Raw genomic sequence first — 17,363 nt, 5'->3', positions numbered from 1 at the left:
TACGCGGTAGCGAAGATAAGCATAAAAGGGACGACGCGGGCGACACTCCCCTCGATTTGCAACTAAAACATTTACCGACTGAAAGCAAGTCGGCTGTAGCTTGAGAAATATTGAAGCTTGTATGCAGTGCTTGAAGGCGAGTATCTTATGATGTGCTGCGATCGTTATGTCGGGTGTTTGGAGATCCAGTCGGTGTTTGTCAAGCGTTCGAACACCCTTTATGAAATCAAACGTGCCATAGCAGCCCCGGCCGAGCTGGCAAGCTTGCCCTCGTAGTGGGGTAAACAAAGAAATTTGCTGTCAATAAGGCTGTCCTCGGGGAAGCCGAGAAGTTGATGAATGTTGAAAAAGCTCAGTGTTGACAGCAGCTTTCCGGGAGTGAGCGAATTACTCGTAGCAGAGCCTTCGAGCTTGTCGTCTGCTAAACCCTACTCGTCGAAACCGCCACCGACTCCGCGGTAACTCTAGGTATCACTCTTGTCTCTTTGGGCTACGCTACATTTTTCGCCCAGCGGAGTCACTCTCGACCACAAAACATTTATTTATAAGAACTGCGAGGGCTGTCAGTTTTAATGTTTGCGCACAAGCTATTTGGCGGGCTTTTCAAAAAGCAGCCAAAAAGTTTCAGTGCCAACGATAGCTTAGAAACGGGGGAGGGGGGCACTTTTTCTAGTCTTTTTGTCAGAGTCATGCATTAGCTAGTGTCAATCGATGGCTGCCGGTGGTGCCAGTCGACCCCAGCAAGACAAGCCTCAATTTGCGATCCAGCCTACTACAATAGAGATGAGTGATGGTGCCCGCAACCCGTCTTCGACTGGTCTCTTTTGCTGTTCTATCCCACCCATGCGTCAAAAGTGCTCCTGAAATTGGCAACAAACAGGCGAAATTACAGTGAGAGCGCGGACAAGCTGGTGTACGGTGTAGCCGATTGGTGTTTCGTAGGTTTCTCGCCCCAGTCTCGAGTAATTCAACGAAACGAAAAATTATAACAGATGAGCCTTTCGGGAATGTTTTCACGAAGCCTGTCGTTAATCCCACGTTCGGTGCCGTGCGGAACAGCGTTCCCGGAACGCTTGCCTTTTAGGGGAAACGGAGGAACGGCGCCATTCCGTCTTGCGTCGGCGGAACTGGAATGGGAACTCGTTCCAAGGTTGAGAAAGAAGGAAGAACGAGTCCTAGATGTCGTAAAAATAACAGCTTCGCTGTTCCTCCATCTTCACGTTAAATCAAAGGGCTCTACATTTTTTTTTTTTTTTTTTTTGCATTCCTAGATTACAAAATGCAAAACAAATATAAACCTTTCCTGTCTACGGGTGCTCCTCGACGCACCATACGTCGAATCGCCATGGCGCGTTGAAGAGACGACGGGTGGCGCTGCGAATTTTCGGAACGGTTCATCATGTTGCGGCAGACGACGTACCATGCTGTCGGATGTCGTAATCCTGGTAATGAAAAAAACACAACCTATGCTCTGTTTCATACTTAGCGTGCAACGCTATCGAAGCTACTGGCACGAGCGTGGGGCTTAATCTTGTCGATCATTTGCACGCGTTCTCGCGCAAACAAAACCATAGAGGAAGCCACGCGCTCGCGCCAGTAGCTTTGACAGCGTTGCACGCTAAGTATGAAACAGAGTATAGGAAAAATTAGTTCTTTTTCTATCCAATTAGGGGGGGCATGTGTCAAAATAAATGTTTGTCGAAAAACAAAATTTTTTTTTGCCCCATATTTATGTTGTAATACATATTTTTCGATTTGCGGGCGAAACCGAAACTGTAGCCCTGTAGGATGATGATGATAGCGTTTGTACTTGGCTGGTGTGCACTCTGAGGCAGTTCGGAGGTCCACCGAACTCTGAGTGCACACTGGTTGGGTACAAATGCAATCATCATCATCATACAGGGGTACAGTTTAGGTTTCGCTCATAAATAAAAAAAATTTGCATTGTAACATAAGTATTGGGCAAAAAAATTTTTTTGCCGAACATTATTTTTGAGACATGCTTGTCCTAACCAGGTAGCAAAAAAAAATATTTTTTCCAGGTTCAGTGTCTTTTTAAGCGTAGACGTTCTAGAAAAAACTAAAAGCACATGCGAATTTTGCTGTCGTTGTGGCGTCCCACTCTGTCACCGCCACGATTGTGGCAGGCAACAGCATGACGCTTCTGTGATATCATCGGGTGGAAATCAAGGGACCACTTTTGAGGACGCAGTAAAGACACCAGTCCGAGTCGTGCCTCAAGAATCGTAGCTACAGTTCTGAACAGCCTCTTCTCACTTCACGCTGCCTTGCAGCTTGAAGCAAACAACCAAACTAGACGCGAAATAAAGGTAGCAAAACAAAAATTGAGTAACCTATTATTTGAAACTACTATTAGAAAATTCAAATGTTCACGCAACCCTAGAAGCGATAGATTAGTAGCTCAAATGAAATTTAGAATGGCAGTGAAAATAATTGATAGAAATTTAACCATGCAGTCGAAACTAATAAATTTTTGTGGAAATATTTTTCAGACGTTGGTGAACCTAAATAGTAAAATAACATTCTCAAGTCAATTTTTTTTTTTGATAAAGTTATTTTTTTAAGAATTAAAAAAGAAATTTGAATAGACCTTTTTCAAAAGTCAGTCCACCCACCCTGTGCACAGCCAATCCCGACATTGTAATGGCAGTATTACACGGCTTGTTCACACCAGGACAAGCGAACATCTTCAAAAACATAGTGCAGAAAGCGAAAAGTTGATTCTAACATGTTGGTCTTTTATGTCTTCTTCGATTCGCAAAGTCGGGGGCACAGGATTTATCTGGTCTTGCTCTCCCATCGCCGTCATTAGTGCGGAAATATTGGAGCTTTCGAGACCGTCACTAGATGTCTCTTGCTTTTGAAAAGGGTCTGTAGAGTAAACGGGTTTCTGATGCTCGCTGTATGTGAGTCATTTTTTTCCGTTGGCTACCCAACAAGCTGGTTTTTGGTATGAATGCTCTGCATGCTGAATGTTGTTGGCTGGCACTTGGGTAACCCAGCCTATTCCGGCATGCATGTTGCCTTAACCATGGCACTGGGTGCGCCACTCTGCTTGCTTAACTCACAGATGCGACACCACACGGATACACAGGAAGCTACCAACACAAGGATAGGTTGTGCCTCGGTACGCTACTTTTCTCTCCTTGGTTTGACAAACTTGCACTAACACCGCGACGCTTAGCCCTTTGAGCACACACTCGCGTGAGACGCTGCAAAGCAGGACTTTTTAGTTTTGGGCATTGCGGTATCATCTTTAGTTTTGGGCATTGCTGCATCTTATTAGAAGGCACTTGAACAATAATGCTCTTAGTCGGCGCGATGTGCATAAAAAATGGCAGACCCTTCCTCGGCACATTTGGTGTTCTTAAACAGACGAAGGAATAATATGCCAAGCCCGAAAAATTTTCACCTCCATCTTCTCAATGACGAAGGGCATTACTCTTTGACTGCACTACTTGCAAGGTCTTTTTTTTTTTGTCTAGGAGCATTGTATCAGTAGGCACAATTGACTATAGTGTGTTTTATACTTACCGGAAAATTCCATACGAACGCCCACCCAAAATGTAGAGATAAATGGTGAGAAACATGGGGTGGGCTATCTTTGGGGATGCCACAGCAAAACTTTATCAAAAATTAATGATAAGCATCCGGGCACCCGCTACAAACCACGTGACGAGGGAACTGATACCGCAGATCGCGGACACGGCAGATTTGTGTTTTACGATGTGATAAACACGCGGGTATTCGCTACAAACTCCTGTGTCACGGGAAAGGATACCGCAAGTGGCCGACGCAGCAGATTCGCACTTCACGGTGCAAAGGACTCGCGGAAACCCGCCGAGAACTCGCATCTCACGGGAACGGATACCGCAGATCGCAGACGCAGCAGATTCAAGTTTCATGGTGCAATAAAGACGCGGGAACCCGCTACAATCTTGCCTGTCACGGAAACCCACATCGCGCTCGCAGATCATGGACAAAAACGCGGGAATACGCTGCAAACTCGCATGCCACGGAAACAAATACCATGGATCGTGGACGCACAGAATCGAATTTTACGATGCAATATACACACGAGAACAACTCGCGCGTTCAATTTCGCGCTCGCAGGTTGCGGACGAAAACACGGGAATCCGTTTTGAACTCGGGAACGGATACCGCCAATTGCAAACGCAGCAGATTCACATTTCATGATGCAATATACATGCGGGAACAACTCGCGTGTTACGGGAGCCGATACAGTATCATGCGCGCAGATCGCAGAAAACGCAAGAACCCGCTATGAACTCGCTTCTCGGATGCACCAATACCGCAGATCGCACCGTTGATGCGTGATTCCTGTCAGACATCGCTTGACGTCTAACGGGAATCAGGGGGTGGGCGATGTTTCGGAACTTTTATGTCATAGATATTTAGCCAGAAAAACAGGATGGGCGATCTCTTGGGGGAGGGCGCCCTTATGGGATTTTACGGTAGTAGTGTACGATGCTGTGGATGCAATTAGAGACTGTGAATTCGGTGATGCGTAGTTCAGCATTTTTCCTGTAAGAAAAGCCCACTTCACCCTTTTCTTGAATGCCCCGTTTGTGTGGCCATACGTGGGCTTGTTAGTTAAATGCCCTTCAGCGGAATCAATTAAGGCAGGGGTCCTGAAACTTTTAAATCTCAAGGAACACCTATTTGCAAAGACTGATAACTGAGGAACTTCTCCCATTTTTCGCATTGATGCAATAAAGCAGTTCAAAAACCTGCAGACTATGTAAACACATGCACATACCATGCACATACAAGAAAGCGTTTGACTCGTAGTTACGCATCAACGGGTGACTTAAATCTGCTGACACTGGGAAAACACTTTGCTTGAGGGCGGGGTCGGTTGAGGAAATTTGAGGGCTTGGGGATCCCGGTACATACTCTGTTCCTAGGAACCCAGAACCCATGAATTAGTGAATTAGCAAATCAGCTTATTGTCCTGGCTCTTTGCATCTGGCATGGCATGCGCCGGTTTGCTGACGTCCTAACTGCTTTGTATCGCTGGCGATGCCCTAAGGCTAATATACGCGAAGAAGCAGCAAAGCATCACCTGTAAGGTCTGTGGGTCTGTGTCTAGCATTTTTCTAGCTTACTTTGCAGGAAAACACTGACATCATGCACTGTATAAAAATAAATAGAGTTAACAAGTGCTCGAGCGACTTCGACTCGTCACGGCAAAACAAACACGCGTAACCTATCCTCTTCTCTCTTTCTCCACTCTTGCGTCGCCCTCTTCCTCAATCTTTCTCTCGGGGCCACCCACGTCAGCACCTACGGTTTGCCGCGCTCTGCTCCCGTCTTGATCTCCCCGGTCACTGCCCCTCCCCCTTGCAGACGTGTGGCAGTGGGTGATGTCCTGGGAGGACTTGTGCCCTCCGTCGAGCATGGCCACTCTCCTGGAGAAGACCTTCTTCCCCCAGTGGCTGCAGGTGTTGTGCACCTGGCTCCAGCACAGCCCAAACTACCAGGAGGTGTCCAAATGGTACTCGGGCTGGAAGTCCCTCTTCTCCGAGGACCTGCTCCAGCAGCCCGCGGTCAGGGGTATGTGGCCACCCCGGTAGACGTCTCCTGTCTCCGACCCTCTTGAAACTCCGCAGGCAGACGAGAATTTCTGGGAACGTAGGACAAAGTTGGGAGCGCAGGAACGTTGTTTCAAAAAAATGCCTCGCTTATACGAACGCTTGTAATTATAATTGCGCAGAACCTTACCGGACTTCCAGAAAATTTAATTGTACAGCGAAGCTGTTAAGGGCTAGTTTCCCCAGTTTTTCGTGTCCAGGGGCTGAGCGTGCCATTGCAAGCTTGCCTGGTATATTCCCTTGCACTGAAACCAGTCGTGACGTCTTTTTCTGCCCTTTTTAAAAATAGCAGGAGTACGCTTGTATAGCTTTGATAGGCACTGAAGCTGCGCAAGAGCGGAGATTCCAAAAACTTCTTTTGTGACGTCACACTTCTGGAAGGAGGGCCTTCGACGGTACTTTTGAAAATGATTTTATGCGGCCTCCATGCACCAAAATAAGAAATATAATTTCGATATTCGAGATCTTAGAGGTCAAATGAAGACAATTTAAGTTTGTTTCCTCAAACACAAAACCGCTTCAGCTTCCTTTTGAACTCCGAGGCTGGGAAGGAAACTTGAAAATATATTAGAAGAAACAGAAGAAAGGTGACAGGCAAGCGTCTCAAACTCAGCTAACAAAATTTATTTCATACAACGCTTTTATACCCTTCTTCCAAGGTCTTTTTTTCTTTTGATGACCTTGGGAGAAGGGTATAAAAGCGTTGAACGAAATAAACTTTCTTAGCCAAGTTTGAGATGCTTGCCTGTCACCTTCCTTCTGTTTCTTTAAATAAATTTTCAGGTTTTCTTCCCAGCCTCGGGGTTTAAGCATCATAATAAATTAGAGAAGAGGAACGTAACAATGAGGACTCAAGTTTGTGACAAATGACCCCATGTACTTCTTCCTCATCAGGATTTTATTCCTTAGTGATCTGCAGTGGCAGTGGAAATGTTTCATTAATTACCTAACCGAGAACGATTAATTCGCACGTGCTTGGTGCATTCGCAGGACAGATTTTTATGTCCGCGAAAAACCGACTACGTCATAGATTGTGAGGAGTAAAATTCGTGAGAAGCTGGAAGCGGTGCAGAAAATTCGAGCGAGCTTTCGCACGGCAGAGTCTTTCTTTTCGTGAACGCTTTTGCGACTTCTGGTAGCTCATCGAACAAAGGGCAGAGGAAAAAAAAAGAAAGGCCCCCCACAGCTCAATGCCGCTGACTGTAATCCTTCCCTAGCTCTGACGGATATTCTGTAAGCGGGTCGCAGATTCTCCGCAGTTCTCCCACAGGCTCGGAGGATTAACGAACGTCTGATAAGCATCGCACGAGGCCTCAAAACTCGATGAGGTTTAGTCCCCTCATTGAGAAAAACTTTTGTCCTGCGAATACGCCGTAACACCGTTGTCACCGTACCTCGAAGGCAGACCGACCTTAAGCTGTGTAAACACAAACTTCTCGTTTCGTTTGGCTTTCCTTTGGCGTGCGGTGCAGCAGTGCTCCATGCGCGCGGTTTAATGGGCCAATTGCAACTTTTCCGCAGAACAGTTCAAGGCTGCCCTGGACATGATGAACCGGGCAGTGTCCGGGGTGCCGTTGACGGCCGTACCGCCCGGGGCGCCGCCGCCGGGGCTGCTGGGATACCGGCCGGCGCTCCTTCATCCCCCACCGCCCCCGGGTCCAGAACAGGGTTCCGTCCGGCACGACTACAGCGTGAGTGTGTCTTCCGGGCTTTCGCGCCGAAACCCGTAAATGTATTTATTTATTTTATTTATGCAATACCCACAGCGCCAAATCAGGCATTGCAGTGGGGGAGGGGGGGGGATATATATACAAAAAGCAAACATACAATGTCAGTCAGACCTCTGCTCGGCAGATGAATCATTCAAACAACACATAAGCCTTATAAACCATACAAGGAAATAGAAACTTGTGAACATAGCTTATAAACCATGCAAGGGAATGTGAGGTAATATAAAGAACTCAAGCTAGATTTAATCTAACAGAGAAAAAAAGTCATCATTTGACAGTACACCAACCACACTTAGAGAGAGTCTTGAAAAAAAGGACATCCTAAATAAATCTGTTTTGAACGAAATTTCTCGCACCTTGAAACTACGGTCAACACGCTCCGATTGATAGTGGGGCTGCATTATATGCATGTCTCTTTGTATTCCAACTGTTGAATGGTAAATGCTATGAAACAACTTGAATTGAAGTCTTCTTCTGCGAGTTTCGAGTAACTCCCATTTTAAGATATCTTTTGTGCGTGTCGCGCTGAAATCTCTACTGTAGCTCCCGGTAACAAACCGAGCGGCTAAGTTCTGCGGTCTTTCTAGTTTTATTTTGTCACGTGCTGTAGGCGGGTCCCAGACGACACAGGCGTATTCCATAACTGACCTGACGTATGTTTTATAGAGCAATTCCCCGAGTGTCTTTATTGAAGTTTCTTGAATTGTGCTTCGAGAAAAGATTTTTGAAAGCAGTTCGCTTTTTTAGGATTTTCAGGCCACTTTGAGGTATGCTTTCAGCCAATTCTTTTCACCCGGTAAATTTAGCAGTGAAAACGATGTCGCATGGCTTGACGTCATGTGACGTTTTTTTTCCTTGTATCTCGTATTTTCCGGTATATACTTTCCCGCGTGTGCTGGAAAACCCCCAAAATGATTTTTTTTCTAAAATCTAGTATATAGTTAGGGCTCAGTGTTTTTGGATAAATCCGAAAACCCCCGAAAAACAGCCGCCGGTAAAAATTTGCCTATGGGTAAAAGAAAAAAGTAAAAGACTTCTTTTTTTACAGTTTGATCAGCACAGAGCCAATGATCCTGGGTAAATTCCACCATAAATATCTTTCAAATCTCGGACCGTTGTCAAAAGGGGTGTTGCCGCTTGTCTCTTCAAGGTTGATTCAGGGCAACAGGTCGTTCGTTGTACATTCGGGTCACGACAAAAGACGCTCTTTTGGTTCCCAGTTTGGGCCATGCGATTTGTGATTTAGAGATAGGAAAGGGTATGTTTTAGTAACAGTGAAAGCTATGGACCATAGCAATAGTATAAAATTGGGAAGAGGGGCAGTTCAAACCTTTCATTACCTCCTTAACCACTCTACCTCGCGTGCCCGCGGGCTAGATTGATGGAATCGGATGGGATGACTACGAGCTTCCTAGCTACTACATCCGGGAGTTTATTGATTGGAGACACCCCCTGGGAGGGTCAACTTTTGAACCCGCGGCTTAAAATTAATGAGATTTACGGGGTAGGCTGGTGGTCATGCCAGAGGGTGCATAACAAAATTTCAGGTCTGTCGGATAAGTGGAAGGGAAATTAGGGCAGCTTCTATCAGCAACACACCTACATTGTTTAGTTAACCTATCGTTTGAAAACTATCACAATATTCAAGATTTTTATTCGCTAGATGTGTAGCAGAATGCCTAGGAGGTGCGGCTATAGAAAGTTTTTTGTAAAAAGTCATTCATTTCTATCAATTCTCTCTTCTGCAAAATTGGTCAACATTTTGGTCTTCTGTATCTTCGACAAAATGTCAACATTTTTTATAAAAGACATCCGTAAAGTGACAAAAACATTCCATAGCCGCATTCCTTATTAAATTTCAGTCAAAAAAAGTGAAGAATGAGCCTTCCCTCTATTGCCATTATCAAACGATAGGTTGACTAAAATGGAGTTTATACCAAAAAGTGGAGTGGAGAAAAACGCGTTCAAGTGCTCCAAACCCTACCGTTTCTTTAGCTTCGGTGGACAGAAAATAATTTATAAAAAATTGACTATGCAGTTTAAACTAGTGAAACATTCTGGGAATACTCTCTGGATGTTGGCGGATGTAAATATGTGTAATTTTTCAAAATCAGTGTTTTTTGCAGAATTTTGGTTTTCTGGGTAGTGTACCCCCTTAAGGTGTCGGCGTTGTGGGATGGTCACGGGTGGTGGTAACCGGAGGGTTCAGCGGCGGTCTCTAATCGGGAGACGCCAAGCCTACTCCTACACCCCGCAGCTTTCTCTCGGGAACACCGCTACGGGCAGGTCCGAACGTCAGCCGCACAACTGATCGCTTCTCTAAAGAGGAGCACGTACCACAAAAGTACTGGGTCCAACGGTGTTTATTGGAACACCAAAAGACACACTGTCCCCAAAACCCTTGCGTTGACAAGGTCAGATGAAACGCTCATCCTGTCGACACCGTTCCAAGAGCGCAGTCCAGAGCGGGCAAAGGAAGACCTTCGCGACACGTCCGATCTCTCGCATCCGCGGGAGCAGTCCCCAGCGTTCCCGAAGTCGGGAACACGCGTTGACCTCCTCCCCCTGCGGGCGTCGCCCTCACCCAAAACAACTAAGTTCCCGGATGAGCGAGGGAACGGAAAAGGTCCCCCTGGCAGCCAGGCCGAGCGTTCCGAACCACGGCCGTTATACCGGCCATCGGGGAAGGGCGACCAACGGACCCCACAGCGTTTATCGAAGTGCCACTTGTGTGCGACTTTTGTCGTGGACAAATTAGTATTGCCAATGGCAATGGCACCAGCGCCAAATTCAACTGAAGATATTTCAATTGATACGAGTGCGTTTATTTTTTATCTGGCATATGTTTACATTCGGTTATTATTTATTTATTTATTTTTAATAGGAAACACATTGAAATTAAACTCCGAATTTCGGAGAATCGGGAATCAAAAAAATATAAACTCCGAATCTTTGGCAAAAAATAAAAAATACCCTCCGAATTTGACGAAAAATAAACCCCGAAACCACGGAGCCCTGTATATAGTATAATCGGTGACAGGTTAAAGGGACACTGACAGGCCCTTTTTCCTTAAGTTTTTTTTGTTTTTTGACAGGCGATTTTATATGGTGTCAGAGGACTTCCCAATCAGTGTTTTGCTACAGCGTCACATAAGTAAAAAAAACGCAACTGCTCAAAACCAAAGCCGAAACTGGACTGGGGAGGAAGGAGAAATGCAGAGGAGAGAGTTGCCGGAAATCACATGGCTACATTCGACCACATTTTTTTTTTTCCCTTCATTTTTCCGTTGAAAAACGCGCAAACTCACGTTTGTGTGTTTTTCAAGCTTGTACCAATTCGTGTTCGTAACGAGCACTGTCTTCAGCCAGAAGAAGGGGCGACGACTTTGCGACATTTTCATGCGAATCGCCTTGGTGGTCAGGCGTGTCGTACAGAATAAATCCCAATAGTTTTGATCGGTAAAAAATTTTTCTTTCGAAGCTTGACAGATTTGCCGGTACTTTGAACGACAGTTCCGAAGTAGAGGTGCGTCGTCTGCTACCATCGTAGTAGTAGTGCGTCGTCTGCCGCCATTGCTTAGCCTGCTTCAATCATACGTCCAGCCCGAGACTCCCGCAACACGACGCCATGTTTGGAATAATGCGGAGAATGCACCAAGTGCTTCCTGTATTGTGCGCAACTTTTTTTTTCTATCAAGGTATTAGCTGTTTTTAGGAGCCACGAAAAATGGGTTTTATATATTCTTTTATGCGAAAGCATTAACTGTGCCATGGAGCGCAGCCGGCGTTGGCTGTGACTGCGAAAAGCAGGCACCTAAATAAACGGAAGCTAAAATGGCTGCGACGCATCATATCATATGCTTCGTCACGGAAGTCAGCGGGGCACTCAGGGTCAAAACGGACGTGCCTCAGAAGAAAAAAAAACGTAAAGAAAAGCACATTAATGCAGATGCACCGTCACAGAAGGTGTGGAGCTGGCGCATTTCGCCGCACCTGCACATTGGAAGAGCGCAATGTCACCGCTGGAACGCCATGTGCGATACGAAGACGTGGCGCGGTGCTTGTAGGAATTTGCTGCATGTAGGAATGCTCTCGCATTCCTTCACCTGAGCAGTTTTAAGTGTCCTGCAATTTTTGTTTTTAATATTGAGTTTGCGCCTTCGGGTCACGCTCACTCACCTGACCACGAAGAAGAGAGTGGGCGCGACTCAAACAAGCCAGTTTTTGATCGGCGATTTTCGGGCGGAAAGAAAAGAAATTTTGAGCTGCAAATTGTGTTTGGGCAGTTGGGCTCTCATATGTCATGAACTTGATCTTTGGTTCTGTATTTCTGTTGTTTTATTGCTGTAGACTCCTGAAACAGCCCGAAAGGGCTTTCAGTATTGTAAATAAATAAAATAAAACATATAAAAATCTTGGCAACCGTTGATACCCTTAGTGTCCCTTTAGGAGTGAAGTAGAAGTTCCTCCCACTTTGTTCCATTTTAGCAGAGCGAACACTGGAGAGAGGGTTGCCTCCTCTCCTCCAATCGCTCTGCTAAAGCAGAAGGAGGTGGAAGGAAGGAGCTTCCTCCTTACTCCTCACCTGTCACCAACTATAGCAGTATATACTTTTCACTATGTACCGGAAAACCCTTTGGTCCAAACCGGAGAACGGTAGCCTATTGGTGTTGAACGCATCGCCGGGGGTTGGCTCAAATTAAGTTGATGGCGGCCCTTGGAAGTTCTTACGTCGAGTTTGTTTAGGTCGTCCGTGTAACTCTTGTAAAACATTGTGGACGTTGGAACGTCCATAGTTTCCAGTTCGGCTGTGATTATTCAGCCAGTGTCCAAATTGTACATTATGGAATGGACAAAATAAAACTTGGCAAACACGCACATCGGAGACTCATTTCAGTCTCCATAACGACCCTGCTATGTGCCTATGGCTAAATTTTGCAGTACCACAAAAAGATTAGAGCAGCTTCAGACCGTTGCATGCTCCGTGAACCCGAAAACTTCAAAGCTTTCGCTAAAAACCAAACTTTGCAGCGCCGTTGCGAGAATTAAGAATGACGGGGTGCCTGTGTTTATGGTGGACTCACCATGCCGCCACCTCTTTAGAGGCTTGCCAACATCCAGCTTTTGTTTGACCCTCCCAGGCGGCGGTACGTAGTGCCAGTTCGGCGGCCAACGTCCAGATGACCTTCAAGGAACTCATCGAGCAAAGGGTAAGCAGTCGGCGATTTGAGGAAGCTCAAGTTTACCTACTACAACCCCGTTTTGTTTGAGTCACCTAACAAGCTCCTTTCTTTGGATTAATTTTTCCCATTTCATCGAGACCCCAAGCCCCAAATTCCGCAATAGAATCTTTCGGCGTGTTTCGTTGAAACTAGAAAAGGGAACATCATAAGAAAGTTTTTTTCGTTGAGCACGCAGGCCAGCGCATCACTGAAATGGGACACTCGAATTCGGCGAAAGCATGCTCAGTCATTATGGAAAGATAATGACGGTATAGTGTGTGCTTTATTGTAAATCGTTCCTGGTACACTCAGGTACCTCAAATGGTAATGCATGCCAAACTGCCCATTTCATAACAACCGTGACTCTCGCCAAGAGTTGGGTCTGTGCATGTGTGGCAGCTTTTTCCTGCAGAAGCTCTTCATGATACATAACGAAGTGCAGCGAGTTTACATTCATGTGGACGTTGTGCGGACATTGTGAAGGCCCATTCCCACACTCGCATCTGCTTACAGCCTAGTTTTGACAATCTCTTACAACGGGAGGACACGGTTGCGCCATTCATGCGGTGGCCCCAAAACTGCATTTCACTAGGGCGAAGGTTTTGCAGCATTTGTGAGGTCAAATGTACACACTAGCTAGGAGAAAGGGTCCTTTATAATAATCATAAACTTTTCAAGTCAGAAAAGTTAAATAAAAAAAACGTTCAGCCTTTTCACTTTTGTGAAGAAGGAAGACAAGCGGAGCTGGTGTTCGCCCGTTTCGCACGCGCCCGTTTCTCGCTTCTTCTCGTCCGACACGCTGCCGATCGTGAATACGTCTCCGGTGAACCAGAGTCGGTCGTACATGACACACGTGATGCCAAACGGGTAATCCATGAACTCCCTCCGGAACCTCGCCGTCGCGCCCGGGAACCGTTCAGCCGGCATGGAGTGCAGTCGTTGCCGGGCCTTGCGCTTGCGCTTAACCTCCGTCGCACGATCGTCGTCCGTGGCGATGGCCCGTCAGCGCCCTTTACATCGCTGGTTCTGTTCTCGGCAGAGGCTTTCCAGGCGGGCAATGTGCTATTCTTTGGCAAGGGAATCTGAAGCGCTTGACGCAGTGGAAGTCGAGGCGACAGCGGCTTTGCGGCGGTTGCAGACCCATTCGCACTGCTGCGTACGTCGCTGCTCCTTCCGCAGCGAGTCCTCTTTCCCCCAAAGGGCGCGCGACCGACCCATCCTAAGTCCAAACCGAAACTGATAAGAGCGTAGGAAACAGCGCGCAAAACAAACAAGGGCGAAGTAACACGCGTGACGAGCGCTGCGCACGTTGCGTGTGCTTTTTCTTTGTCGTCGTCTGTTTTTCGCGCTGTTTTTACGATGAATTCCCACCAACACGCCCAACTATCCATTCTTCTATGATAGCTGGAAAGGTTGGCGCCATCTACAAGCGTCGGCGGCAACCAGACTGGTTGTGTGCTTTCCGCCTTCGCTTATAGATGGCGGTAGTTGTCAGGTAGGTTTGCCGCCTTTGCTTATAGATGGCGGTAGCTGTCCAGGTAGGTTTGTGTCGACAGGCGTTTGGTACCAGACACAATCCTGGGATACCTGTGAAAATGATGCACAAAGAAAAATGGGAAGTGTACAGGAGTCGCAAGTGTTCCAAGTTTACCCGACAGATGGTGCCAGTGTTTTCCCTCATCACAAGAGATCACAAGGTTTTTGAAGGCTGGTTCAAACAGCCCCGTTTCATTATGTTATGCTACGTTACAAAAGATTACGTCTGCTTGTGGCACAGGTCACCGGGACATCTGTGCTTTGTATTAAGGGTGGCTACCAGTTCAAGGAGACGGCCTGGCATGCAACATTTGAGACACAAATGTTTTGGCGACTTATACGTAATGTAAGGAGAGGTATGAAAACAGCGCTGCGTGAACCAACCTTTAAAAAAACCCTGAAAAGAAAAAAAATTTTTTTTTTTAAACAGTTTAATTAGGATACGCGTGCCAAAAAATTAAGTCTGTGCAAAAAAACAAAACCTTTAAAGAAAATTTGTTGGCGCCAGATTTATTTTAAGTTCTGCGTGCAAAGTACACGACATCACGGAATGGTCATAGTACAGTCTTTCCACCTCAACGAGGTGGTCATAAACTCTCTCCACCTCAACGTGATGGCCAAGCCCATCCACCCCTCCTCCACGCGCCTGAAATGCCGAGAGAAAACAAAGTGGAAAGGAGGTGACTACCGACTAAATCGCATCCGACGTCAACAAAATTGCTCCAAAACTTTTTTTTTTCTTTTGCGTGAAATTATTTTTTTGACAGGCGTGACCGAATTTGACTGTTTCAAAAAAGCATATTTTTCTTTTCAGGTGCACTTTAAGTGTCTTAAGCAATTGCAAGTGTGTGAACCCGTTTGTTTTTATTTTTTACAGTGGAGCTGTTAAGGGCTAGGTTCTCCAGGATCGTGTCCGTGTATGTCGACACAAACCTACCTGGACAGCTACCGCCACCTTTAAGTGATGGCGGCAAGCACACAACCAGTATGATTTCCGCCGTCGCTCGTAGATGGCGGCAACCTTTCCAGCTAGAATAGAAGAATGGATAGTTGGGCACGTTGGTGGGAAGTCATCGTAGGAAACGGGGCACGAAAAACAGATGACGATGAAGAAGAAGCACACAGTGTATTGAGTATAGTCTTCCTTCTTCACGAGAGTGGAAAGGCTGAACGATTTTTTATAGCATACTGCAGACCACAATGGTCCAAGCAGGAGCGAATACAACAAAATACCATTGCACGCAACATGCGAAAATGTATGCCACAAAATGTTCAACAAACAAATGCGACGAAAACAAAAGTGTGCAGAAATGCAAGAAGTTACCGGCAGCAAAACGAAAGGTATCGATAAGGAACCTGCGCAGTCGTGAAATAAGAGGGGGACAATACCTTGGTAGGAAGAGACTTCGTTGTTAATCGTCATTAAAAAAAAAAAAAAAAAAAAGATTGGCTTTGGGGAGGGAGGGAGGGAGGGGAGAGGGGAAATATGTGGCTTTGGTTCGACTTCACGCTTTGTACGCGATTATTGGCTTGAAACCTTTGTTGACGGTATCATAAAGAATTATTTCTTATAGATAGTACTATATGTATGTTTTAACTTTGAACTTTCAAATACTGCAAAACCTTCGCTGTAGCGAAATGCAGTACTACCAGAGTCTCCTCATACAGGGTGCCAGCACGCTCTCTCATAAACGCAAGTGCATGAATGGGCCTTAGGAAAACGATCTCAAGAGGGGAAGGGGGTCCCTTAGTCGATCTCTGTATGGGGAGGCATCGCCGGCCTCTCTTGACACCGTTCCGCTCCTCGCGTGGCCTCATGCAGGCGCAGGAGAAGAATGTGCTGTTCATGCCGATAGCGCACCGCTTCCAAGAGGCCAAGCAGGTCTACCGACTGGGCCACGTGATGCTCTACCTGGACCGCAGTGTCATCTTCGTCTTCAACGGCAAGACCTGGGTGCCCACCTCCCTGCAGTCGCTCATGGACATGGCCGCGTGAGCGCCGCCGCGCGGACGACTTTGGCGGCGGCCTAATCGTGCCGCGGCTAGCCGGAGCTGCCAGACGATTGTGTACTGCGCTGGCGGATTCATTGTCGGATTCGTGGACCGATTCTTTAAAGATTTAAACGGGGCTGAAAAGTGAAGGCATCACGGGACAAGGTGTTCACACTGAGGTCTTTACGCCAAAAAACGCAGGAACGAAACGCGGGACAACGCATCCTGTCCCATGTGGCCTCTCACTTTTTGTCCCCGCAATATTTTGGCGTAAAACTTCAGTGTGAATCGGAACAAACTACACCGGCTTATCTTTATTCGTTGCTGCATTTACTGGTAGATTTGTGCAAGTTTTGTTGTGGATTCATCGAGATTTTTTCGTGGATCCGTTCGTGGATTGGCCGACGGATTTGTTTGCAAATTCGACGGCGGATCGGTTGGTAGACCCTCTTATGTCTCTGCAACGAATGTCGGAGGGTCTGCTTCCGCAGCTGCCGCGCGATTTGCAACGGGTATCGGATACTAGTTTTAGCGTCTTGTGTTGGAGAGATCCTTGCGGGTATGGCCGAGAATACATTTTGAAGATGGGCTGGTTAATGTGCAAGAAAGTGTGGTGAAAGAGTAAAGCTAGGTGCTTGGCAACCTTTTGGCAAGATACCCGAAGAGATGTTCGGCAGCATGTTTAACCAATGTGCTAAGAGACAGATATAAAACTGGACTCATCATCCAACCCCCTGGGCCGCTTGACGAGTGCTCCAGGCATACAAAGAGCACAGATGGTCAAGGCTGTTTGTGCTGCATTGTATGCAAGACACGTCATAAATAAAGCTGCCAGCACATTGGAAATTTTTTTTTAAATCTGCTTTCGACATGGCGAGACTTGCAGGCATTTCCTCGTTGTCACCTTCAGAAAACCTGGAAGCTTTGTGATGTCCTTTCCAGTGCATTTTATTTTACGACGGGTGTTAAACACTGAGAACCATCTTGGCAAGGTTCACCGCGAAACATTTTAAATTGTCCCACTGAAAAGGCCAAAATGAAAATGTGACGATACAAAATTTTATTGTGTTAGCAAGCGCAGTGCATCTTCTAGCAGCTCTGGTGAGTGCTCAACAGCGTCGAAGAATTATTTGCTCCCAGTTTGTAAATAAATGTGTGTTTGATGCTAACCGACTCTTCCAGACTCTGTTGTGCTTTAAGTGTATCTGACACTGTCTGTATCAGTCACATACCCAGAAAAGAGGTCA

General features: G+C 46.4%; 1 protein-coding gene across 3 annotated transcripts in view; it reads left to right on the top strand.

The window, feature by feature from the left end:
- LOC8037755 (tuftelin-interacting protein 11) overlaps positions 1–17,289 on the top strand; it is a 36,552-nt gene extending 19,263 nt beyond the window's left edge. For 2 of the 3 annotated variants that reach the window (XM_029992387.4, XM_029992389.4), the window contains 5 exons: positions 3,092–3,148; positions 5,392–5,598; positions 7,158–7,327; positions 12,508–12,576; positions 15,947–17,289. In XM_029992387.4, coding sequence (XP_029848247.2) covers positions 3,092–3,148; positions 5,392–5,598; positions 7,158–7,327; positions 12,508–12,576; positions 15,947–16,120 — 677 coding nt within the window. In that variant the 3' untranslated portion in view covers positions 16,121–17,289. The remainder of the gene's footprint in view (positions 1–3,091; positions 3,149–5,391; positions 5,599–7,157; positions 7,328–12,507; positions 12,577–15,946) is intronic. The other variant, XM_029992388.4, reaches the window with a different exon arrangement.
- Positions 17,290–17,363: the final 74 nt, after the last annotated feature.

Source organism: Ixodes scapularis, unplaced genomic scaffold, assembly GCF_016920785.2.
Source record: "Ixodes scapularis isolate PalLabHiFi unplaced genomic scaffold, ASM1692078v2 PGA_scaffold4__175_contigs__length_147842914, whole genome shotgun sequence".
Classification (NCBI taxonomy): Eukaryota; Metazoa; Arthropoda; class Arachnida; order Ixodida; family Ixodidae; genus Ixodes; species Ixodes scapularis.
The sequence above is the reverse complement of the archived record's forward strand: the minus strand, read 5'-3'. Positions and strand labels throughout refer to the sequence as shown.